General features: G+C 52.4%; 1 protein-coding gene across 5 annotated transcripts in view; it reads left to right on the top strand.

Annotated features, from left to right (window-relative positions):
* Positions 1-23,221, top strand: part of CTIF (cap binding complex dependent translation initiation factor) — a 324,670-nt gene that overhangs the window by 155,307 nt on the left and 146,142 nt on the right. For all 5 annotated transcript variants that reach the window (XM_027526349.1, XM_027526350.1, XM_027526346.1 and 2 more), the window contains one exon: positions 21,566-21,642. In XM_027526349.1, the coding sequence (XP_027382150.1) occupies positions 21,566-21,642 (77 nt within the window). The remainder of the gene's footprint in view (positions 1-21,565; positions 21,643-23,221) is intronic.

Below are 23,221 nucleotides of genomic sequence, written 5' to 3' on the forward strand. Positions count from 1 at the left end.
CGTAGACATATCAGAATCTCTGGGGGTGGGTCCTGGGCATCAGTCGTTCTTACAGCTCCCTGGGTGCATCTGAAAGGCCACCAGCCAGAGGATCTGTGCCCTAAGGTATTGAGGGTGGATCCCATTTCCCCATCCCGTATGGTGTTTGCATCCTAGAAAAGCAAGGGGTTAACCAGGACTTGATCCAAACTTACAAAACCTTTGTCTTCTTGATGTTACTCACACTCAGCCATGCATAATGCTCTTTCGTTTTCTATCTTATGAGGATGTAGGATTCCTCCAGAGGAGGGATCTTGTCATATTTGTCGTTGTGTTTCTCAAGACGATGCTCTGTCCTCCACTCCCACCCCCATCCTTCATCAAAACCAGTCCATTTTAGTCTTAAATATTTGTTGGCTCTTCCTCCATCCCCTTTGTCATCCCCCCCACCAAGTTCCTACATTAGCCGTTGTCACGTCTTAAGAATTGTGTCGGTCTCCCCAAATCCATTCTTTCCAATGCCTCCAGCATGATCTAGACCAGGGGTCCCCAGCCCCTGGGATCTAATACCTGATGATCTGACGTGGAGCCAGTGTAATATTAGTAATAGAAATAAAGTGAAAGAAAGTGAAAGTTGTGTCCGATTCTACAACCCCATGGACTATACAGTCCATGCAATTCTCCAGGTCAGAATACTGAAGTGGGGTAGCCTTTCATTCTCCAGGGGAACTTCCCAACCCAGGGATCGAACCCAGGTCTCCCGCATTGCAGGTGGATTCTTTACCAGCTCAGCCACAAGGGAAGCCCGAGAATACTGGAGTGGGTAGCCTATCCGTTCTCCAGCAGATCCCTGACTCAGGAATTGAACGGGGGTCTCCGCATTGCAGGCAGATTCTTTACCAACTGAGCTATCAGGGAAGCCATAAAGTGCACAGTAAGTGTGATGTGCTTGAATTATCCCCAGACCATTCCCCCACCTTGGCCCTCTGTACTGTATGTGGAAAAATTATCTTCCATCAAATTGGTCCCTGATGCCAAAAAGGTTGGGGACCTCTGATTTAAGTCTGCAGATGTAGCTGATTTACTGTCTGCCTAAGTCTTCCCCTGCCTCCCCTGCACACGTAGCATCACGCTCCCTCCGTGCAAGGCCTCCCCAGCCACCCTCTCCAAGCTCGATGACCTTGACCAAGTACCTGACTTGGCCGTTTCCTCCTATCTAGACTGGGGATAATTAAGTCTCCGCCCTGCCGCCACTGTCTCGGAAGGCTGTCGTGGGAATTAAGCACAAGGGTCACTGAGGAGGGACTCTGAAAGCTCTGAGGCCCCAGTCAGATCTGAGGGTTTCCACGAGAGCCTCAGGAAATAAGTGTTGCACACGGCAGCTCCCTGGGGCCCCCTGTGCTCATGTTCCTTGTGAGCACGGCAGCCGTGGAGGGGGCGCTGCCGGCTGGTTCCCTCCGTGTTTTTGTAAAGGGAATCGGGTGAAGGAAATGTCTTGGAATAGACAATCTTCCTAAACTCCCCCAAAATAACCTCAGTGGAAACAATTGTGGTAACGTCCACTCTGCAGTTATTGTTTCAGTCCACAGCAATGGGAACAATCTCCCGGCCTTTCCAACTCAACTGGGAATCAGCTGGACTTCCAGGGGCCTGGAAACAAAGGACTGTGCTTTGAGGGCCTCTCTAGGTCTTCAGGGCCCACTGGGGCTGGAGGCAATCCCAGGGTCTGTGTCCAGTGTTTCTTTTCCTCCCAGCTTCCCCTGGGGAGTTTTGTTTGCTAGAGATTTTCATGTTTTCCCATAGGTAACCTTGGGGAAGTTACCTCCTGTCTATCTGAAGACTTTAGGAGAACACTTGGGCTCTAGCTTTTCCTCCAGTGAGTTAGCCCCGTGCCCCAGACTGGAGACCTCGGGAGGCTCGGGGGCTCTTGCCCACCCGCTCCAATACAATCAGCACCTCCTCTGAAAGTCTGCCTTGATGTTCCTCCCTCGCCCTGCTCACAGGTGCTCCTGTCCCCAGTCCCTGTCTGTTCTTCTTACCGGTCTCTTCAAAGCGTTGTCCTAGCATTTTTGCCTAGTCCCCTCTCCTGTCACCACCGTCCCCGACTCCGAGCACCATGCAGCTCTTCGCTGGCCCATGGGAGAAAGTCTGAAACCGTCTGCAGGGCGTCCATCGTCTGGAGTCTTCCCTCATGACCCTGAACATTCTTGTCATCTGCCATCTTCTAGGTGTTGCCCCCAGTCTTCCAGGACAGCCCTGTTTTCTTGGCATTTTGTCCCTTTTTGAAAAGCTCAGCCTGTTAATTGTGTGGCTAAATTTGATTTAATTTTCTACTTTTGTTTAAAAAAAAAAAATCATTCTGACCTGTTCTCCTTATTTCTGGCTCACCGTGCATAAAGACCAGCCTCCTCCTTGCCTCTGTGTGCTGAGTCCTCCTTACCATCTCTCTGCTCCAACTCTCACGCCCCTCAGAATCTCTTGTTTCTTGTTTCCTCTAAGAAGCGCCCTGGTTACTCTGCAATCTAGAGTCAGTTCTTTCTGGAACATGGTTCCCTGCAACATCAGTTCTCGAACTTCATGTGCAAACAGCATGCAGATCTGCTTCACGTCAGATTCTGATTCCGTAGGACTGGCCTGAGGCCAAATTCCTGCATCCCTAACCAGCTTCCAGGTGATGCCAATGCTGCTGGTCCGTGGACCACACTTAGAGTAGCAGGTCTCAGAACCATGGTTTTCGACTTTTGCTGCACGTTGGCATTACCTGAGTGGGTTTTTTTTTAAAGATACCCATACCAGTCTTCTACCTTCAGACAGTATGATTTTATCGGCATGGGGTACACCCCAGGCTTTGACGTTTTTAAAAGTCTCTCCAGGTGACTGTGTGTGCTCAGGTGTGGCAACTACTTATTACGTTGTGTGAACATGGCTAAGCCTGGTATGAGCTTGCCCCAGTTTTCCAGGGCAGCCCTATTTTCTTGGCATTTTGTCCTTTTCGGAAACCTCGGCCTGTTAATTGTGTGATGAAATTTGATTTACCTTGTCTCCCTGCAGAGACTGTGTGCATGCATGCATGCTAAGGTGCGTCAGTCGTGTCTGACTCTGCAAGCCCATGGAGTATAGCCCACCAGGCTCCTCTGTCCATGGAATATTCCAGTCAAGAATATTGGATTGGGTTGCCATTTCCTACTCCAGGGATCTTACTGACCCAGAGATGGAACCCAGGTCCCTTATGTCTTCGACACTGGCAGGCGGGTTCTTTACCACTGCCACCTGGAAAGCCCGCATAGACTGTAATTCCTTCGAAAGCAGGACTTGGTCTTTTTTTTTTTTTTTTTTGAGAATTGATTATTGACTGATGGTTAAATATTAGGCCCCCTATGTTTGTTTGTTTGTTTTAATGATTAAGCAGTGTTAATAGAGCTCATACTGCCATTAGGGAATCATACTAGATGTCAAGAGGGAAACAAAAATAAGAAGGTCTTGGATTTTGCAGAGCCCAGTGAAATCTACACAGCACCAGCCCTGGCAGGGAGTTGCCTGCCTGGATGGAGTGTTTTCAAGGGCTCTGGATGTGTTTCCTCTTCTGCCTCCCCCATCCGCGTCCCCACCCAAGAGGAGAAAAAGAAACAAGTTCTCCCTCCCTGGTCACTTATTCCAAAAGCATTGCCACTAATGTTCTGGTTTCCCTTTCGGTCTGAGGCAGTGGTTGCTGACCTGACCATGCTTCAGAACCATCTGAAGAGCTTTGAAAATCCCCACTGCCTGGGCTGCACCCGAGTGTGTGTATCAGAGCTTCTGATGGGGCCTGAGCCTCGGGAGTTTAAATCTCCCCAGGGGGCTGTCCGTGAGCCTCCAGGGCTGAGAGCCACTGTCCCAGGGTTCTTATTGACTGAAATGTAGGTAACACTCCAGTTATCCTCCTCTGGGGGTGGAGGGGACTGAGTTTGTCAGAGCCTTTCCTGAAAGCAGGTTCTGATAGCAGGAGGGAAGCAAACATGGGGATGCCAGGCACCTGTCGGACACAGGAACTCAGCACTGCATCATGGGGAGGCCAGAGAGGGGAGACACGCTGCTACAAAGGACGCTTGGCCACCCAGCATTTCTCTAGAGCAGGGCCACCACATCATGGTCTGTGCACCGATTTCCAGCCCCTACCAGTTTCTATCATCAGGTTGTATTGGAACACAGCCGCCCCTTCGTGGCTGCTTCTGCTGCACACTGCAGCACTGAGTAGCTGTGACAGAGACCATACAGCCTGCAGAGCCTAAAATATTTAATGACCTGGCCCTGCACAGAAAAGATTTGCCAACCCCTGCTTAGAGAGTTGATCCTGCATGATCTCCCTCTGGACCTCCCAGGAGGCTCAGTGGTAAAGATCCACCTGCCAGTGTAGGAGACACAGATTCGATCCCTGGGTCGGGAAGATCTCCTGGAGAAGGAAATGGCAACCCGCTCCAGTACTCCTGCCTGGAGAATCCCGTGGACAGAGGAGCCTGGTGGGCTACAGTCCATGGGGTCGCACAGAGTCAGACACACCTGAGCACGGCATGAGTCCCTCCTCTGGACGGTCCTGCAGTTTGTCCATCAACACAAAGGCTGGGCATTTCAAATACCATTTCTTAAGACTCTGTAATGCTGTAGTTGCTCTTAAAGCAGGGCAGGGTATCCTCAGAGATGTGCTGAGAGTTAAGTCCTGGCAGGGCTAAGTTATGGCTTCCTTCTCTCAGCCTTGGGGTGATGGGCCTTGGGTGGCCAGTACTGTGGGCTGCCACCCCGGCCCCAAGCAGCCTCTGTGGGTTCCCCCAGGGGGCCATACCAATGTCACTGTGTTCCCGATGGGCTGTGATGTGGGAGGGCTGGGAAGCCCCACACCAAACCTTGACAGATTGAAGAGGCTGGAGCTGGGAATGGACTCCTTTCCTGGCCGAGGAGGATGGAGTCAGGGGAGGGGCTGCAGGCAGGAGCTCTGTAGATGGAGGGAGGAAGGGGATGAGACCTGTGCTTGACCAGAGCCCTCGCTGCAGAGTCCTGTGTCCAGGCTCGCGTTACCCTCCTTCCTTCTGCAGCCACCACTGTGCCCCTGAAAGTAGGTCAAATCGCTGTCTGCTCCAGAGGCTCAGAGGGAAAGAGATACCAACTAGGTCATCAGAACTGCTGGTGCCTGGTGAGCCAGCCGAAACCAGTGGCCACCCAATTTAAGACAGCCCATAAAGACTCTTTTATGTGGCAGGGAACCCTTAATGGCCCACATCCACACAACAAAAGGTCAGCCCTGCTTTCTGGGAATGGAACAAGTAATTGAATTTCTGAAATGGTCCATTTCCTGTAGTCAGAGAGAGGTATAACCCGTGTCCTTAAAGTATTCACTTAAAAAATTAATAAGTTGGAGGCAATTATTTCTTTTACCGAAGGTATTTGCCATAGGACTTAGAATTTCCTAAGATAGTGAAAGCACAATTCTATACAGAAAAATTTTTGCATGCCAGCAGATTTTTAGGAACTCGTTTCTATCTGCTGTTTTCCCATCTTTCTTAATTAGGAACCTCGGTAAGACCGTGTTCCTTAGACTTTATCATTTTTGATGGCACACCATTAGGGAGGTCCATTATTTTTGCACGATACCGATCATATTAATACTTAGCGTGGCAGCTTTGCTGTTAGTGACTTAATGTGGAAGGAGGGAGAGGGAAGAAGCAAGAGCCCACTAACAACAACCCTGTGAATTTATGCTATGATGGGGGCTTCTCTGATAGCTCAGCTGGTAAAGAATCCACCTGCAATGCAAGAGACCCCGGTTCAATTCCTGGGTCAGGAAGATATGCTGGAGAAGGAACAGGCTATCCACCCCATTATTCTTGGGCTTCCCTGGTGGCTCGGCTGGTAAAGAATCTGCCTGCAATGTGGGAGACCAAGGTTCGATCCCTGGGTTGGGAAGATCCCCTGGAGAAGGGAAAAGCTACCCACTCCAGTATTCTGGCCTGGAGCATTCCATGGACTGTGTAGCTGCATAGTCCGTGGGGTCACAAAGAGCTGGACACGACTGAGCGACTTTCACTTTCACTTTCCCATGCGGTGATGGTCTGCAGAGTGAATCCAGGGAAAGCCACTCGTGGGCCAGCCCCTTCCATGGCTCGTTGAAAACCCTGCTTGTTCGTGTTCTCCTTCCGTTAGCCAGTGCTTGCTGAGTGCCCGCTCTGTGATGTCGCTGTGCACAGTCCACTGGGGTGGCACCTGGGGGTCTGCAGCCCTGAAGTTCTGGATCAGCTCCTGCTTGGTTGGCTCTGGGTCTCAGATCTGTGGCTCTAACGGGCATTCTGTTACGGATCCATCCCAGGCCTCTGAGTTAATGTCCCAGCTTCACCCACCACACACTCGCTGTTTTTCATTAGATCTGCTGTTAAATCTGCTTAATCTATCCTCCCAGCCCCCTTTTCCTCTCCTGTAGAGAATGGATAATAATAGCATCTCCCTCTCAAGGTTCTGGTGAGGTTTAAATTAGTTAATACATGGGAAACTCGGAACCCTGCCTGCCTCCGTAAGTGATAGACACTGTTATTATCATGATCGTAGCTCGAGATCCTGGCAGATATAATTTAGTTCCTTCTATGGTAAGAAGACTTTTTGAATACCATCCAGGAAAACGGAATTGCTCACTCAGTGGAAGGGAGCATATTTCTCGGGCAGGACTGGAGGGGAAGGAAAGACTTCGCAGGCTCACTTCCCCTCATTGTTGGCCCAGCTCATCCACATGAGACTCTAGCCCAAGGATGCCCTCGCCTTGCCCATCTCCCCATCTCTTCCTTTATCTTCTTGCTGCCTGGAGCTGGCCTTGGAGATAGCCAGTAGAGCCAGTTGCCAACAGCTAAGGAGTGTAAAGTTATGACCAACCTAGATAGCATATTGAAAAGCAGAGACATTACTTTGCCAACAAAGGTCCATCTAGTCAAGGCTGTGGTTTTTCCAGTGGTCATGTATGGATGTGAGAGTTGGACTGTGAAGAAAGCTGAGCACCGAAGAATTGATGCTTTTGAACTGTGGTATTGGAGAAGACTCTGAGAGTCCCTTGGACTGCAAGGAAATCCAACCAGTCCATTCTGAAGGAGATCAGTCCTGGGTGTTCATTGGAAGGACTGATGCTAAAGCTGAAACTCCAATACTTTGGCCACGTCATGCGAAGCGTTGACTCATTGGGAAAGACCCTGATGCTGGGAGGGATTGGGGGCAGGAGGAGAAGGGGACGACAGAGGATGAGATGGCTAGATGGCATCACCGACTCAATGGACATGAGTTTGAGTGAACTCTGGAGTTGGTGATGGACAGGGAGGCCTGGCGTGCTGCAATTCATGGGGTCGCAAAGAGTCGGCCACGACTGAGCGGCTGAGCTGAGCTGAAGAGTGTAAAGGCAGGGTCTCTCTCGAGTCTGAGCTGTCTCCCACACCTGTTCTACCTTTCACGTCCCCACCCCCAACCATTTGCGTCATCAGACAAGTGGAAGATTCTTGTTGCATCTCTGCAACATGTAAGATGCTATTTTGGACATGAAACTAAAGGCTCTGACACGGAACATCGGGCCCCGAGGTCTCCCCTGGAGTCCCCTCGGCTGTGCCTGGGCTGTGGGTGTGGCTGTCATCCCAAACTCCCCTTCACCCCTGTGCTTTCACACCAGGCAAAGAGCACAAATCCAGAGCAAAAAGCAGTGGCCACACCCAGGAGTGGCCACTGACCGGGGAACACCCCCCCGCCCCCGCCCACCCATCAGTGCCTGCCTCCCACGCAGTTTGGGCCAGCCTCTCTCACAACTGCCTTGGGCAGGAGAAGCTTTGTTTTGAGTCTCTTAAGGAAACCAGGTCTGCCTCCTTGGAGCCTGCCACCCAGTCATCCCCCTGCCGTAGCAGACTGGGACTCCTGGACTCTCTGCAGTGTGTGATCCCTGCAGATCGCAGTCCTCCGCTGGTGGGACTGACCCCTCTCAGCCTGTCTGGCCTCAGCTCTGAGGACCTCAGGGTCACTCGGGCCCTGCTGTCTCTGGGCTAGGCTGGGCACAGGCACACCCCCACTTGAGTCCAGTAAACTTGTGTGGCAGGACTGGCCAGATGTTTCTCTGTATTTCATCTCCTTTGACTCCCAGCATCTCATTTAATCCTCACGAAGGACGTAGGTTTAGGCTCTCCATTTTAGAGCACAGGGGCCTGAGGCTCAGCGAGGGGAAGCAAGCCCCCTCCCGCCTGGCTGGCCCTGCCTCTGGCCTGCTGCTGGAGTTGGCAGCAGTGAGACAGCTGTCACAACCTAGGTGCCTGTGGGACCGATCCGTGGGCCTTGAGCACCCACAGTGCCATCATTTCAGGGCAGGCCGGCCAAGGAACAGTAACCGTGGTCTTCAGAGAGCCTGCGGTGTAACCAAGGATTGGGCAATCCACGTCTTCAATACCTTTTCCATTTCCACTAACCACAGGGGAGTTGCTGAGCACTGGGCCTTGTGCTTACAGATCAAGGACCAGTGAGGCAAGGGAGCATCCTGGCTTCTTGCAGCACGGGAACTCGTGCCTGGTCGACAGCCGCAGCTTATGGGTCCTGTGCCCATGGGCCACCTGTCTATTGGCGACCACCTGTTGGTGATAGATAGAATGCAGGTGGCCCAGCTCTGGTCCATTCAGGGCTGTCGGTCATCTTAACTTTTCATCCAACAAGCAGTCATGGAAGACTGTGATGTCTAAGCCAGTGTGGGGCCTGTGGAAGTGAAGGCAGCATGGCCCCTGAGCCCCTGAAAGTTGGCAGGGTGGCTAGAGAAGCAAGCTTGCTAGCAGCTACCTAGTCTGTTCAGACACCTGGCTGGAGTGTTAAGAAGAGAGTGTCCGATGTGCTGTGTGACCACACGAGTTAATTCCCCTGGGTGTTAGTGTCTGTGCTGTAGGGCAGGGGTGGGTGTTTATGCCAGTGGCTCAGCCTCTTCTGAACGCAGCCTGGGAGCTCAGGTCGTGGCTGGCTGGTGGACACAGAGTGACCTCGTTCTAGGATGGCGTTACTTGGGGTTTGGCCTGCGGCTTCCCTGCGGGCTCTAAACGGGTGTGGATGGAAAGTCAGGAAGTCTCAGGGCAGGGTCTCTGTGTGCACATGGGGTGCTCCCCAGCCTGGAATTTCAGACTTTGCCCTAAAAAGGAGGAGGGCCATGGGGGTGTGCAGAGGATGGGAGCGCAGTTGGGAAACTGCTGGTGCTGCCTATCCTATGGTTCAGTTCAGTCACTCAGTTGCGTTCGACTCTTTGCGACCCCATGGACTGCAGCGTGCCAGGCTTCCCTGTCTATCACCAACTCCCAGAGCTTACTCAAACTCATGTCCATAGAGTCAGTAATGCCATCCAACCATCTCACCCTCTGTCATCCCCTTCTCCTCCTGCCTTCAATCTTTGCCAGCATCAGGGTCTTTTCCAATGACTCAGCTCTTCGCATCAGGTGGCCAAAGTATTGGAGTCTCAGCTTCAGCATCAGTCCTTCTAGTGAATATTCAGGACTTATTTCCTTTAGGATTCACTGGTTGGATCTCCTTGCAGTCCAAGGGACCCTCAAGAGTCTTCTCCAACACCACAGTTCAAAAGCATCAATTCTTCAGTGCTCAGCTTTCTTTATAGTCCAAGTCTCACATCCATATAGGACTACTGGAAAAACCATAGCTTGGACTAGACAGACCTTTGTTGGCAAAATAATGTCTCTGCTTTTTAATATGCTGTCTAGGTTGATCATAACTTTTCTTCCAAGGAGCAAGTGTCTTTTAATTTTATGACTGCACTTACCAATGCATTGATTTTGGGGCCCAAGAAAATAGCCTCTCACTGTTTCCATTGTTTCCCCATCTATGTGCCATGAAGCAATGGTATCCTTATCCTTACGCCTATCCTTATACGTCAGATGATCTCCTTTTATCCTCTTGCTAGTCCTCTGAAATACTACTTTTTCATAGAAGAGGAAAATAGAAGCCCTCAGGAGGGTGGGGATCTAGCCAGGCTCCCACAGTAGGTGGCAGTGATGGTATTTAAAGCCAAACCGATTGACTCCGATGTCTGCCTGATAGCCCCGAATCTGTTGCTTAAAGCACCTGAGACTGGCTCTGCAAACCCTGGGACAGCCACCCCGCTGCTCCTGAGTGCTCCTTTGTCACAGTCTCCTGTCCCGTTCCCCATGTCACCAGACCAGCCAGCTTTGGCCCAGCACTGCGGATGCAGAACGACGAACCATTTGCTCACAGGTGGCCTTGAAGACGCTCCCTGCACAGTGGAACTCGCCTCAGGATCTCAGCGTCTCCGGCAGAGGTGTTTGGGGCAAAGGCCCCTTCCATGACCCACCGAGGCCCTCACTCTTACTGTATTCTGACCACTGCCCACTTATAAAATGAGCCACGCCAGAGTACTTTCAGGAGAGGCCAGAACAAAGCCATTAAGATATTCCTCCTCGTAGCTTCCGCTGGGGCCTTTGCCTTTCTGGTTCTGCTTCTGTTAACTTCAGAGCCTTCCAGTAACTCGAAGGGTAGTCTTGGGCATCCCTTCCTTCCTCTACCGGTTCCTTGCCCCATGGGTGTCTCTGTGACTCCCCTGGGTCTGGACTAGTAACTCTGCTTGTGTATCTGTGCTCCCGGTGGCCCGGGACTTCTTTGGGACACAGGAGGAGTCTGGGTTTTCCCTGTCTGTGACGTGCCGTGTGCTCACCGAACGTGGTGGGTATCTTGTGTTGTAGAGTTCTCACTCCTTCTCCAGAATCCGTTGTTGCCTCAGTTCCCAAGATGCTTTTTCAGCCTCCCCAAGGACATAAAACTACTCACAGCTTTCCTCCCTGACAAAGACTATCACTTGCCCTCAGAGACCAGAGCGTGAGTATCACTTGGTCTTCTCTTGAGTTTAAGTTACTGGTATTAGTACTAGGATGAGGAGGAAATATATAATAGATGCTAGTTGTCCAACAATGATGAATGGGGAAGCTTTATGGGCTTTTCCAGGGTTTGGGTCTTATCTCTGTCATGGATGCACCATCCAGTTAGAGACCAGAATTCAGGCCACTTATGTCCAAAGGTGCCCAGGCAACTTTCCCAGAGGCTGCAGAGCAGACCCTGTGTCTTTCCCATGATCACTTGCACCTGGTGTGTTTCTAGAGCACCTTCCTGCCTCTGGTCTGCAGCAGCAGGGAGCTATTGCCCTTTCAGGTTAGCAGCACTTCCAGGACCCCCAGTAAAAACCACTTATCAAGGATGTGGGGAGCATCTGGCTGCCAGCTCCATGCTCATGTGGCTGTCGCTGCATCAACAGGAGCCCTGGAGGGGGGATGGTGGTGGGGGATGCAGCTAGGATTGCTTCTAGACTCTTGGTCCTGGGCTTGTCACTTGGATGAGATCCTGAGCCACTGGGTCTCACATGGTCTTCAACTCAGAGAGGGTTATAATCACCATCCAACAGCCCTCCCTGTGCAGTCATGCATGTACACACACACACACACACACACACACACACACACCCATCACAGGAGTACCTTGGTTGCAAATGGGAAACTGATCATGGTTGAAAAAGCAGGACTTTAGTAATTGTTTCCTTTACATTTTATACCGCATAACACAGACACAATTCCCTATCATTTTTCTGTTAGCTTGAGGTCCTGTCTTTGGCATCAACATTCTCATCTATTTTTTCTGTTCGCTCAGAAATTATCAAGCCCATGTCATTTGTATTTGGTGTTGCCCAGGGGACCCTTCCTGGCGTGGCTGGCCACGGGAGGGTCAGGGACCCGCATGTTTACTTTGCTGGACTTCATGGATATACTAAGATCAGCTGGAGCAACACCTAAAGTTGCATCATCTGAACTATTTAGGACTCTTCTGGTCACACGTAACAGATCCCAACTCAAAATATATTTAAAGATACGTGACGCAGGAGGTAGGAAGAGCAAATATTTTCATCCTCATTTTTCACGAGAAGGAGCAGAGGGCTGGGTGAGATCACTGCCCACGGGTATCCCAGTCAGGCAGCCGTGCTGGAACCCGGGTTGCCTAAAGGCTCTGTGGGGTTTACTAGTCAAGTTACGAGGCTGTTACAGTGAGAAACCCAACTTGAAGGAAAAAGGAGGGATGGGTTTTGTTAGCTCAGGACATCTAAGGAAGGCCACGTTCCAGCAACCTGACCTTCTGTAACCGCACCCCTGTACAGGCTCAAACCCCCGCCTGCTGGATGAATGCTGAGGGTCCATACCCCAAAGACCTCTCCACAGGCAGAATATTCATGTGCAGTAGACCCCGCTGGGCTTCCCGGGGCGCCAGTGCTAAAGATCCCAGCTGCCAGTGCAGGAGACATGAAGAGACCTGGGTTTGATCCCTGGGCTGGGAAGATCCTCTGGAGGAGGTCATGGCAACCTACTCCAGTATTCTGGAGAATCCCCATGCACAGAGGAGCGTGGTGGGCTACAGTCCATGGGGTCTCACAGAGTCGGACACGACTGAAGCCACTTTGCAAGCACGTGTGCACAGACCCCACTAAACCCTGACCAGAGAGCTTTGCTTACGCTCCTTTTCTGGAACAATGTCCAGGTCTTGTGGAGCCAACATCCAGTCTTTCAGAGTGGGTGAAGGGTAGGTTTACAGTTCAGGGTGCAAATGGGGGGCGGCCAGAGGCAGGGGGTGAGCGTTGATCGCTCAGAGGCAATCTCTGCACCTCTGCCCTGTTGACCTTTATCTGTGTTTTCATATTGGGACTCCAGCTGAGGTATTGTTCTTAAAAGGGTCTCTGCTGATTAAAACAAATAAATTAAAAGAAAAATTAGAAGATCACGAACTGAGACATGAGTTAGCCTGCCCGACCCCCACCTTTTTTTCTGAAACAGGTCAGCTGCTCTGAATAGCTGTGCAGCCTGGAGATTCCAGGAATTTTAGAAACATTACCTGTTTGTTTCAGCTTGGACGTGACCCACACATCCTGCCCACGTGGAGCTTGGTAAGATAGCTTCTTAGAAGCTATGAAAAAAAACATGACCCCAGCAAGAGGAAGGCTCCACTGTTGAGACAAACTCATTGTCAGGGGAGCTGTACTTGGTATTTTTATGGCCCCTTAAGTTGCCAAGTGCTCCATTTCCTTTGTACTGTTTGCCTTCGGGATGTCTCCCCATGTTGGGCTGGAGACGGAGGGCCTGCGGAGCCCAGCTGGCTTGGCCTGAGCCTGTCCTGCCTCCTTGGGGCTCCAGCTCCCTGGGCTCACCCAGTGGCTGCAGCAGAACCAACATCCAGTTCTTCTGGGTTGCTGTCCATGGCACCCTCCACTCCGGGTCATCTGGAATTTTCTGGAGAGGAGGAAGCCGTTAGTTTCCAGGCGTTTCAAAGCATTCTCGGGAGTGACAAGTGGGACTGATACTCAACCTCGGGAAGAAGAGGAGGGGGCTGTGGTTTCCAAGAGGCCAGGATGGAGATTCAGTTATCCAGGAGAGATGGATAACCAAGTGGGCAGGTGTCTGGAGAGGGCGGGTCTGGGGCCACAGGGCTGACCTCTCAGGACACTGCGGTGTGCTAGGAAAGGCAGCCAACGTGTAGGAAAGAACCATGTTCTGCATGTCCTGGCAGTGGAGTCCTGTCACCCTGTATGTATTTCTGGCTGGAGTCACCTTGAGGATGGCTTTGAATAGTGTTGCACGTGGAGCCTCTCGCCGCCCCGTGGCCTGGGCCAGGATCCTCAGCCTTGCTTTCCAACCCCGCATGTCCCAGCTGCACCAGCTCCCCCTGAAGGCCTGTCCAGTCGGGCAGGGCTGGGGCAGGCCCCACAGTCGGGGTGGGATCCTCACGCGGCGGGAAGAAGCTCTCTTGTCTCTGTGTTATGCACTTTCCCTTTGCAAAGAGCTAGTGTGTGAGAGAGACAACAGATCCGTGAGAATAGGTCTGGATGATTTCTATCAGACCCAGGTCCGGGGGGTGGTTAGTGGTCAGAGGTCACAGGTCACAGGAATATCAGGAAAGTCTCCTTTGAGGAGAAAGTGGACCTGGAGTTCCGTGAAGCTTCCGGCCGTGGGACTGAGCTCTGTGTGGCCCTTCAAAACCTCATCCCGCAAGACTGAAGGGGAACCAGGCAGAGCAGTGACCGGGGGCCCGCACCCACCAGCCCGTGGAGAGAGGGCCAGGGTCAGGGCGAGCTCCCCTGGAGAGGTGGGGGACAGAGGCCTACCGATGGAGCCGTGGTCAGGTCGTCTCAGAAGTCGCGGGTGCAGCAAGGGTGAAGGGGGTGTGCGGGGCCTGGCCCCCCGCCCTGGCTGACTTTGGAATCTCAGCCCTGGGTGAGGCACCGTCCCGGAGCCCTGCCTCGGGGCCCAAGAGGTGGAGAGGTGTGCTGTGTGCTTGCCCCACCACTCCTCTTGGTATTTCCGTTCAGAGACCTTGCTCAGTAGAGGCTCAACCAGCTTGAGGCTCCCACCCACTTTTCCTTCCCTTCTCTTCTTCAACAGATACTTAATTAATACTACCTGAGCCCGGAACCCTTCCAGGGCTTCGTGCACTTGGTCCAAGAGCCAGATGGGTCCTCGCCCTTTGAACTCACCTGGGGGTGAGGTTTAGGATTAGGGGGCTCGTCTGGCAGCCTCCCAGCCGGGACCCGGGTCCAGGGCACCACCAGGTGGCCAGGGAGCAAAGAAACTTGCAGCCTCAGGTCTCCTGCACTCAAGGTGTCTCCCTTTTTCCCTCCTGTCTCCTGGTCCCTCCAGGTAAACTAACCTGGAGGGTGGGGCCCGGCCAGGAAGCATCATCCCAGAGCCAGGTCACATGCTGCCTGTCCTGTAGGAATTTTGCATCTGTCATTTCAAAGAGATCAGGATATGTTGTGAAGGTTGAAACCTGGGCAGCAGACTGAGCTGTTGGTTTGATAGGGGGCTGGAAGACTGCCCCCCACCCAGACTGAAAGTGTCTGGCGAGGAGCCTGGCATCCCACCACAGGAACACCCCGTGAAGTTTCCAGAATAGCACCGCGTGGGATCAGTAGCGCTTGCTTACCAGGGAGAATCAGATAGACTCAGGGACCTCCCGTGTCAAACAGGATCTCAAAGGAGAACCTGGGGATGCTGAGAGCGCGGGAGAGGAGGCCATCGGGCAGGCCCTGAGCTGTGGACGCCTGCCTGGGTGGCTGTGTAGGATTGGGACAGGAGGGCCAGGTGGATTCGTTCCCTAGGGCTGCAGGAACACAGTACCATCAGCTGGGTGGCTGAATGCAACAGACATTTGCAGTCTCACAGTTCTGGAGTCAGGGTGTCAGCAGGGCCACCCCCCGCTGCCCCCGGAAGGCTCCGGGAAGAATCGTCTTTTGCCTCTCCTGGCTTCAAGTGGCTGCCAACAATCCTTACCCTTTTTTCGGTTCAGAGCTTCCCCCCTCCAAACATTACCCCCATTTTCACACAGCTTGTGTCTCAATCTCTAAATTCCTTCTTGTAAGGGTCATTGGGTTTAGGGCCCACCTTAATCTTTAGAATGACCTCATCCTAACTCCATCCTATTTGTGAAGACCCTGTTTTCCAAATACGGTCTGTACCCACGTGGGGACTCCAGCTGGTCTTTTGGGGGCACCCGATTCTGCCCGCTGTAGGGGTGAAGAGGACGGTACAGGTGGCACCGCGCGCCACTGCGGTCGGGAGCCCATGGAACACCAGGTGCTGCCTCCCCCTCCTGCAGTGCCGGCTCGTTCTAGACAACCCACCTGTGCTGCGGGTATTGCTGGCCCGCAGGCTGAGGTCCTAACATACCTTCTTCTCTTCCATCATGCGCCTGTCCACCCATTAGCACTCAGCTCAGGGAGCACCCCGGGTGAAGGCCTCCCTGCCCCTGCCCCAGGCAGAGCTGCCCACTCCCCCCTCACGGCGGCCAGAGACCTCCGTGCACGCGGCGGCCTGCGCGTCTGCGCTCCCCCGAGCTCCCAGGGCTGGAACTGGGGCTCTTCGTTCTGCTATTTCCCCTCTGATGCGCCTGGCACGTGGTTGGCCTTCAGAGCTGCTTCGGTGAGGAAGAACCAACGATGGCCAGATGGACTGATGGACTGATGGGTAGTTGGCAAGCGACAGAGGCGTCTCCCCTGACCACCCCCACCCCTGCGGCCCTCATCCCTTTATCCTGCCTGGTTCTGCTCCATAGGATTTTCCATCATTGATCATATTGTCTATTTACTTGTTTTTCCTTTCTCTCCTGTCATTAGAAGGTGTGCTCTGTAAGAACAAGCATTTGCCCATTGCTTTTCTGCTAATGTATCTGCAGTGTCTAAAACAATGATATTTGTAGGGTGGGTGGATGGATGGGTGAGTGGGTGGATGGGTGAATGGATGGATGGGTAGGTGGGTGGGTGGATGGGTGGATGGATGGATGGGTAGGTGGGTGGGTGGATGGGTGGATGGATGGATGGGCTGGGTGGATGGGTGGGTGGGTGGGGAGTGTGGGGCATGGGGGAGGGGAGCTGTGGCTGGGGGGACGTACATCACTCTTATCACAGAGTCAGCTGGTCTCAGCGCCACCCATCATACGTGTCGGCTTGCTCAGCATGCTTGCATGACCCTCAGACCCAAGATGCTTGTTTATAGCTGCCGTCTGAGGGCAAGGCCCCTGTATTCCCAGTCTAGGGTCAGCAGCTCTGCTGCACCTGCCTTAATCCCCCAGAAATACCTGCTGTCCCAGGTTGTGAGGTCTTAGCCTCAGCCTGCCTCGGGATGGGCGGATTTTACATTAATGGGTTTCTGCAACCCGAGCAGTAACATGGTGCCCACAATGCCACATCCTAGGCCAGTGCTGACCTCTGGGATGGGAGTGAATGTGTGTGTGTGTGTGTGTGTGTGTGTGTGTGTGTTTCACGTGTCCTCTGCTTGAGCTGCATGCAGAAGGAGTATTATCTTCCCTTCCTCCCTGGAGAGGCTTGGTTTATATAATCTACTTGTCTCCTAGGCCCGCTTAGTTATTGAAAGTGCTCAGAGGTTAGACAGAGGGGAGCTGCAGCCAGGTCTCAGAGCTCAGGGAGAAGGGTTCTCAAGCGGAGAGGTGGAGGAGAGCAGGGGCCAGGGGGGTCCAGGGAAATGCTGCAGAGGCCCGCCTGACTGGCTGAGCAGACTCACACACCAGCTGGTGATCCAGAGACTGCTGGGGCTCTTCTTCATTTGCAGGGGTTGGGTGGGGGTGGTGCTCATACCTGGACTGATGTCCACCTGGGGCTCTTTCGAAGCATGGGATAGAAGAATTTATTGAGTAAAGAAATAGAACAAAGGCTACTGTGTACTCTTAAATGGTCATTCTGACCTGATAAATTTCCCATTCTCCGCTCAAGGGGTACATTCTATTAATATCTAAAGAGCAGGGAGAAATCTCTGGTCTAAAGCCAGAGCCCCGTTGTCCCTGGCCAGGCCTGGGGACACCAGTTCATGCTGCTCTCCAGGTTCCTTACTGGTCCTTCCTGTCACTGGATGCCGGTCCTGCACATACCACCCTTTCCAGCCCTTTTGTAGGAACTGTTTTAGGGCAGCTGCTTCCTAATTGAATGGGTGGGTGGGGGGGGGGTACATTTTTCACTGTGGCTGGATCTTTCTTTTTTAAACACTTGCTATTCCCTCTACCTGGAAAATTTTTTCCACCTTTTAAAAATTAGGATATAATTCACATGCCATAAAATTCACCCTTCAAAATAATATGAGTGAATGGTTTTTAGTATATTCATGAGGTTATGCAACTGTCCAAATTCCAGAATGTTTTCATTACCCCCCAAGGAAACCTGGAGCCCACTGGCAGTCACTTCCCATTCTGCCTCTCCCCAGCCCCTGGAAGACACTCATTTACTTGCTGTGTTTGCACATTTGCCAATTCTGGACATTTCATAAAAACGAAGTTGAACTATATGGGGATTTTTGGTGATTAGCTTCTTTCCCTGAGCATGATGTTCTCAAGATTCATCCATGCTGCAGTCTGTATCAGAATTTCCTTCCTTTTCATGGCTGTGTAATAACTCCATTGTATGGAGCCATCACATATCTATGCAGCCATCAGTTAAAGGACATTTGATTTGTTTCCATTTTTGGCTGTTATGAATACTGCTGCTTTGAACATTCACATACAAGCCTCATCTCTCACTAGTGGCTTTGAAGAACTTGGGCTAGCCTGGGTCAGCAGCTAATCTGATGGCAGGTCTTAGCTAAACTCACAGTCTCCCTCATTCTTCCTCTTTTGGCCTCGTGTTCGCCTCTCTTGACACCCAGATGCCCTTGTTTTGGAGGTAGTGGGCAGCGTATTGGGTTGTGTGTGTCACGTGGTACCCCTGCCAGTTTGAATCTGAAGAACAAAGGGGCTGATTGAAGAAGGTCCTCCAGTGAAGCCTGTATAAATACAGTGCACCCCGTTTTATACAGGACGGTTTGAAAGTTCTACACAGGTGCCCCAGGCATTCATTCATTTATTCACCATGGTGCCAGTAGGCCGGGGCCCAGGCGGCCTTGTGGGTGGGGCCAGTCCTCTACAGCACTGGCCTTGGGGTGCTCCTGGGGAAGGAAGACCTCAGGAGTGCAAAGCTTGGTTCTGTCACTTTGTTCAGCTGATTTCTGGTCTCCCACTGGGATCCACCAGCTTTAGACCAAAGAGAACACAGGCAGAATTCCTCCACCCTTTCCTAGCACGCTGCCTGGTCCCCACACTCTCTGCTAATTCCCTCCATCTTCCCTAACCTGAGCTTTCTTCACTCTCTTCCCCATAAACTGCCTCCTCTGGACTCTGTCTGCCAGGACTGGGGGCCTGAGAACAGGAAGCAGAGCAGCCTTGCTTGTCCTGATGCACTCAGCTCAGCCCTGAGCAGAGAGAGTCAGCGTGATGGGAGAAATGGTGATGGCGAGGATGGCAGTGACACCACCAGCGATACTGACTGAGGTTCGCTGCATCCTAGGCACTGCTGTACATTCTTTACATGTTTATCAACACAGTTAACCCTCAGAAGAACCCTAGGAGGCAGATGCTATTATTATCATCCCCATTTCACAGATGTGAAAACTGAGGCACATAGAGCTTAGGTCACCTGTTTAAAGTCACATAGCCATCAAGAACTGTGGCTCCAGAGCCCAGACTTTTAACTATTCTGACATTTTATATAGATGCTGGGAAAGATTGAAGGCAGGAGGAGAAGGGGACGACAGAGGATGAGATGGTTGGATGGCATCACCGCCTCAATGGACATGAGTTTGAGCAAGCTCCAGGAGTTGATGATGGACAGGGAAGCCTGGTGTGCTGCAGTCCATGGGGTCATAAAGAGTCGGACACAACTGAGCGACAACTGAACTGAACTGAACTGAACATTCATATTAGTGATTTGGAGGCAATGGAAGAACACAGAAGTCAGAGTAGTGGCTTTGTTAGAAGCCCTGAGTGGTCCTGCCTGCCCCCGCCGGGCCACACTGAGTCCTGGCAGAGAGTTGGAACTCCATGAGTCTGGGTCACCAGGGCAGCTCCCCTCTGCTATGGCCGTGGGGAGCGGGGAGGCAAGGATGCAGCTCAGAGCCCAGGACTCTGGAGCCTGGGCAGGGGAGGCTGGCCCCTCGTGAGCTCCTGGAAGGCCAAGTATCGGGACAGCTCCCTCAGCCCGGCCCCGGGGCCCAGCTCCTCGTCCAGGCCTCCGGCTTGAGAGGAGCCTCGGCTTCCTGCCATTGTCTGCGCTGGGCCCGCCCAGTGTGTTCCTGCGCTGACCTGAGGCTGGGAGGGAGGGAAGGGGCCAGCCCGGGGCTGGGTCAGGGTGGGAGAGGGGAAATGAGAGGGGAAGACTTGGTGTTTTTCCTTGTTTGTGTTTTGTATTAAAGAAAGCAAATAATATCCTTTGAGAAAACCATTAAACAAAGCACATCCTCAGGTCTCAGGGCCCCATTGTGGCTGTCCGGCCGGAATTCATTCATGCCTTCTCGGCCGATTGTTGGAGGCAAGAGACAGGCTGTGAGGGAGGGACCGACGATATAAATAATGTAAATTAAATAAAATTTGAAGTGTGCTGTTCGCTCCCTGGACTCAACGGGTGTCTTAGGGCCAGCGTCTGAGAGGCCAGGGTCCCTGTGTCCTCCTGAGTCTGTTGTCCCCCCAGCGCCCTCATTCCCGCTCCAGGAAGCACCTCGAGGCTGACGGGGTTACCAGAGTCCAAGGCTGATCAGCCCTGTGGTCAGGGGCAAAGCCCAGAGAAGGCAGCCCGCCAGGACCCTCCACTGTGGAGCCCGAATCCAGAGGGTGGCATGCACTGTCCCCATTGAGCGTCTGGGCCTCAGTCTCCTTGTCTATAAAGTGCAGCTAGGGGCTCGCTGGACTCTCCCCTAGCACACTGGGCCTGTCACACCCTCTGACCCCTGCACACCCAGGGCCCTGTGGGCAGCATGAGGACCACGCTCAGGCTGTGCACTCTGCATCACGACCCATGCCCAGATGTCCCGGGTCCAAGCCAGGCCACTGCCTCCCTGCAGACCGCCAGCCTTAGGTACACTCAAGCCCTCCCACCCTGCCCCAGCCAGACCATAATAGAAGGGCAGTACTTTCCTGTGTCCCACCAGAACACACTTTCCTGGGGAGAGGGGAGTAATAAGAAAAGAGCTGGCTATCAGCTCACCTTCTGCAAATAATTCTGCCTGCTGCCTGGCATTTTACTCCCATCAGCCCTGCATGGTAAGGAAAGGGTTTCTCTCCAGCCTCGGTGTAAATATATTGGTGGCTCAGGTGGTAAAGAATCCACCTGCAATGCAGGAGACCCAGGTTCGATCCCTGGGTCGGGAAGATGCCCTGGAGAAGGGAATGACAACCCACTCCAGTATCCTTGCTTGGAAAATCCCACGGACAGAGGAGCCCGGAGGGCTACAGTTCATGGGGTCAAAAAGAGTCAGACATGACTGAGCTACTAACACTTCTCTCCGACCTTGATGTAAACATATATATACGTAGTTGTTATCATGATGACAATATATGCAAAAGACCAACCTTAAAATTTTCCACAATTTAACATTTAAAAAGATATTAGCTATTTGCATGTTTCCCCTAAATGCACCCCAGGAGTATAAGTAACAAGGATCTTTGGTTTAAAAAAAAAAACTGCATGAAGCCTTCTGGACTAGGATGAGGAGAAACCTGGATCCTGGCACATTCCGTCTGCATGAGGCTCAGGGTTTGCAAGGAGGCTGTGCCTCCTTGGTCCTCTCCACAGCTCGGAGAAGATAGTCACATTCCCCTGGTGTTAGGAGGCCTGATGTTAGAGGGTTAGCTTGTCCACCATCAGATTCCAGTCTGATTCTCTTGCTAATTCTCTGCCACACCTTGCACACCCTCATCCATCTCTCCTGACCTGAGTGTTCTCATTTGAATGGCTGGATTTGACAAAGTCTAGGGACCCCCCTGTTCTTTGGTTCTATGATTCCACCATCATCACCTGGTGGGAAATGCATAGACTCAAATATTCTCCATTTTTCAATCTGGATTTGGCGGTCAGAGCCTAGCCTTTCCAAACTCTCGGTTTCATTTTGTTGTTGTAGATGTTGTTGTAGATTAGTTCAGACCCGGAAGTTCTTTGCTCTCTTTCAGATTTACTGACGCCCCTCTTCCTCCCCCAACCACACAGGGCTACCACCCGATGCCCCACGAGGTGGAGATTGCGCACACGAAGAAGCTGTTCCGGAGGAGGAGAAATGACCGAAGGTAGGAGACTCTCGATCGCCAGCTTTGGGTTTTCTTTGCCTCTGCCAGCCCTTGTGTAGCTGCAGTCTTGGCCTGCATTTTGCTTTTCTGGTCACTAGCTGATACAATAAGAGGTGACGTGGCTGCAGTGGGGTTGGTTACAGGGTCGGGGGCGGCCCCAGGATTGGATCCCTGCAGGAGTCCAGGGCAGGTTTTGCAGTTGAGGAAGAGGAAAGCTCTTTGCACCAACTGGGCAGCCACAATAGCAGTCCTCGGGGGACTCTGACCTGCCGGAGTGTGTTTTGACACATGGCCTCCAGGAGGCTCTGGAGCTGCAGGTCTAGGACTCTCTGTCTCTCCTCCACCCGGTCCCTGGCCTGTGCTGGGCCGGGCTGTGACGGCGACACACAGATCAGCAGTTGCACACGCTGCTTCTCTCGAATGCCCTCGATGTGTCAAGGGCGGGGGGGGCTGTCTTAAACTAAGGCAGAAATTGGAATCTCCCCTGGGATGCAGAGAACTGGGTGACAGCAAGGGGCCAAAAAAAGCGCCTGGGGTAGCTCTGGATAGGAGCAAACAACTGAGGCTGGGCGTCTGGGAGGCTGAAACTTTGTTTCCTAAAAGGCTCTCCAACAAGGAAAGATCTTCAGAGTGTATTTCGAATGGAAAAGTTCAGGTGCAGAACGTTTCTTTCATGTGTGGCCACTTGTGCAAAAGCAGGGTTAGAGTATTTTTCGTTTGTTTGAACCTGCGTAAATGATTTCTGGATGAAAATGAGGGAGGGAGGAAGACAAAGAGGGAAAGAAGGAAGGGAGGCAGTGGGGAAGGCTCTGCTTGAAGAGTGTCTCCTCTACAGGGGATTTCTTCTTAGATAAAGGCGGTAGCTTGTGGTTTTACCTTTACTAAACAGAGACTGTTCTCAGAGAGCCAAGAAACAGCCCAGCCAGCTTGTTGCTCAGAGAACTAAAAATACCTCTTCTTGTGCAGCTTCTTGGAGGCAAGGTTTGCCCAAGGTCCCTGATTCCCCCCCACCCCTTGCCCGACACACACACACACACACACACACCACACACACACCACACACACACACACACACACCACACACACACACACACCACACACACACACACTACACACACCACACACACAACTACACACACAACTACACACACCACACACACAACTACACACACCACACACACAACTACACACACACCACACACACCACACACACACACCACACACACACACCACACACACACCACACACACACCACACACACACCACACACCCACTACACACACCACACACACACACCACACACACACACCACACACACACACACACACACCACACACACACACACTACACACACCACACACACCACACACACAACTACACACACCACACACACAACTACACACACACCACACACACCACACACACACACCACACACACACACCACACACACACACCACACACACACACCACACACACACACACACACACCACACACACACACACTACACACACCACACACACCACACACACAACTACACACACCACACACACAACTACACACACACCACACACACCACA

This window comes from Bos indicus x Bos taurus, chromosome 24, assembly GCF_003369695.1.
Source record: "Bos indicus x Bos taurus breed Angus x Brahman F1 hybrid chromosome 24, Bos_hybrid_MaternalHap_v2.0, whole genome shotgun sequence".
Lineage (NCBI taxonomy): Eukaryota > Metazoa > Chordata > Mammalia > Artiodactyla > Bovidae > Bos > Bos indicus x Bos taurus.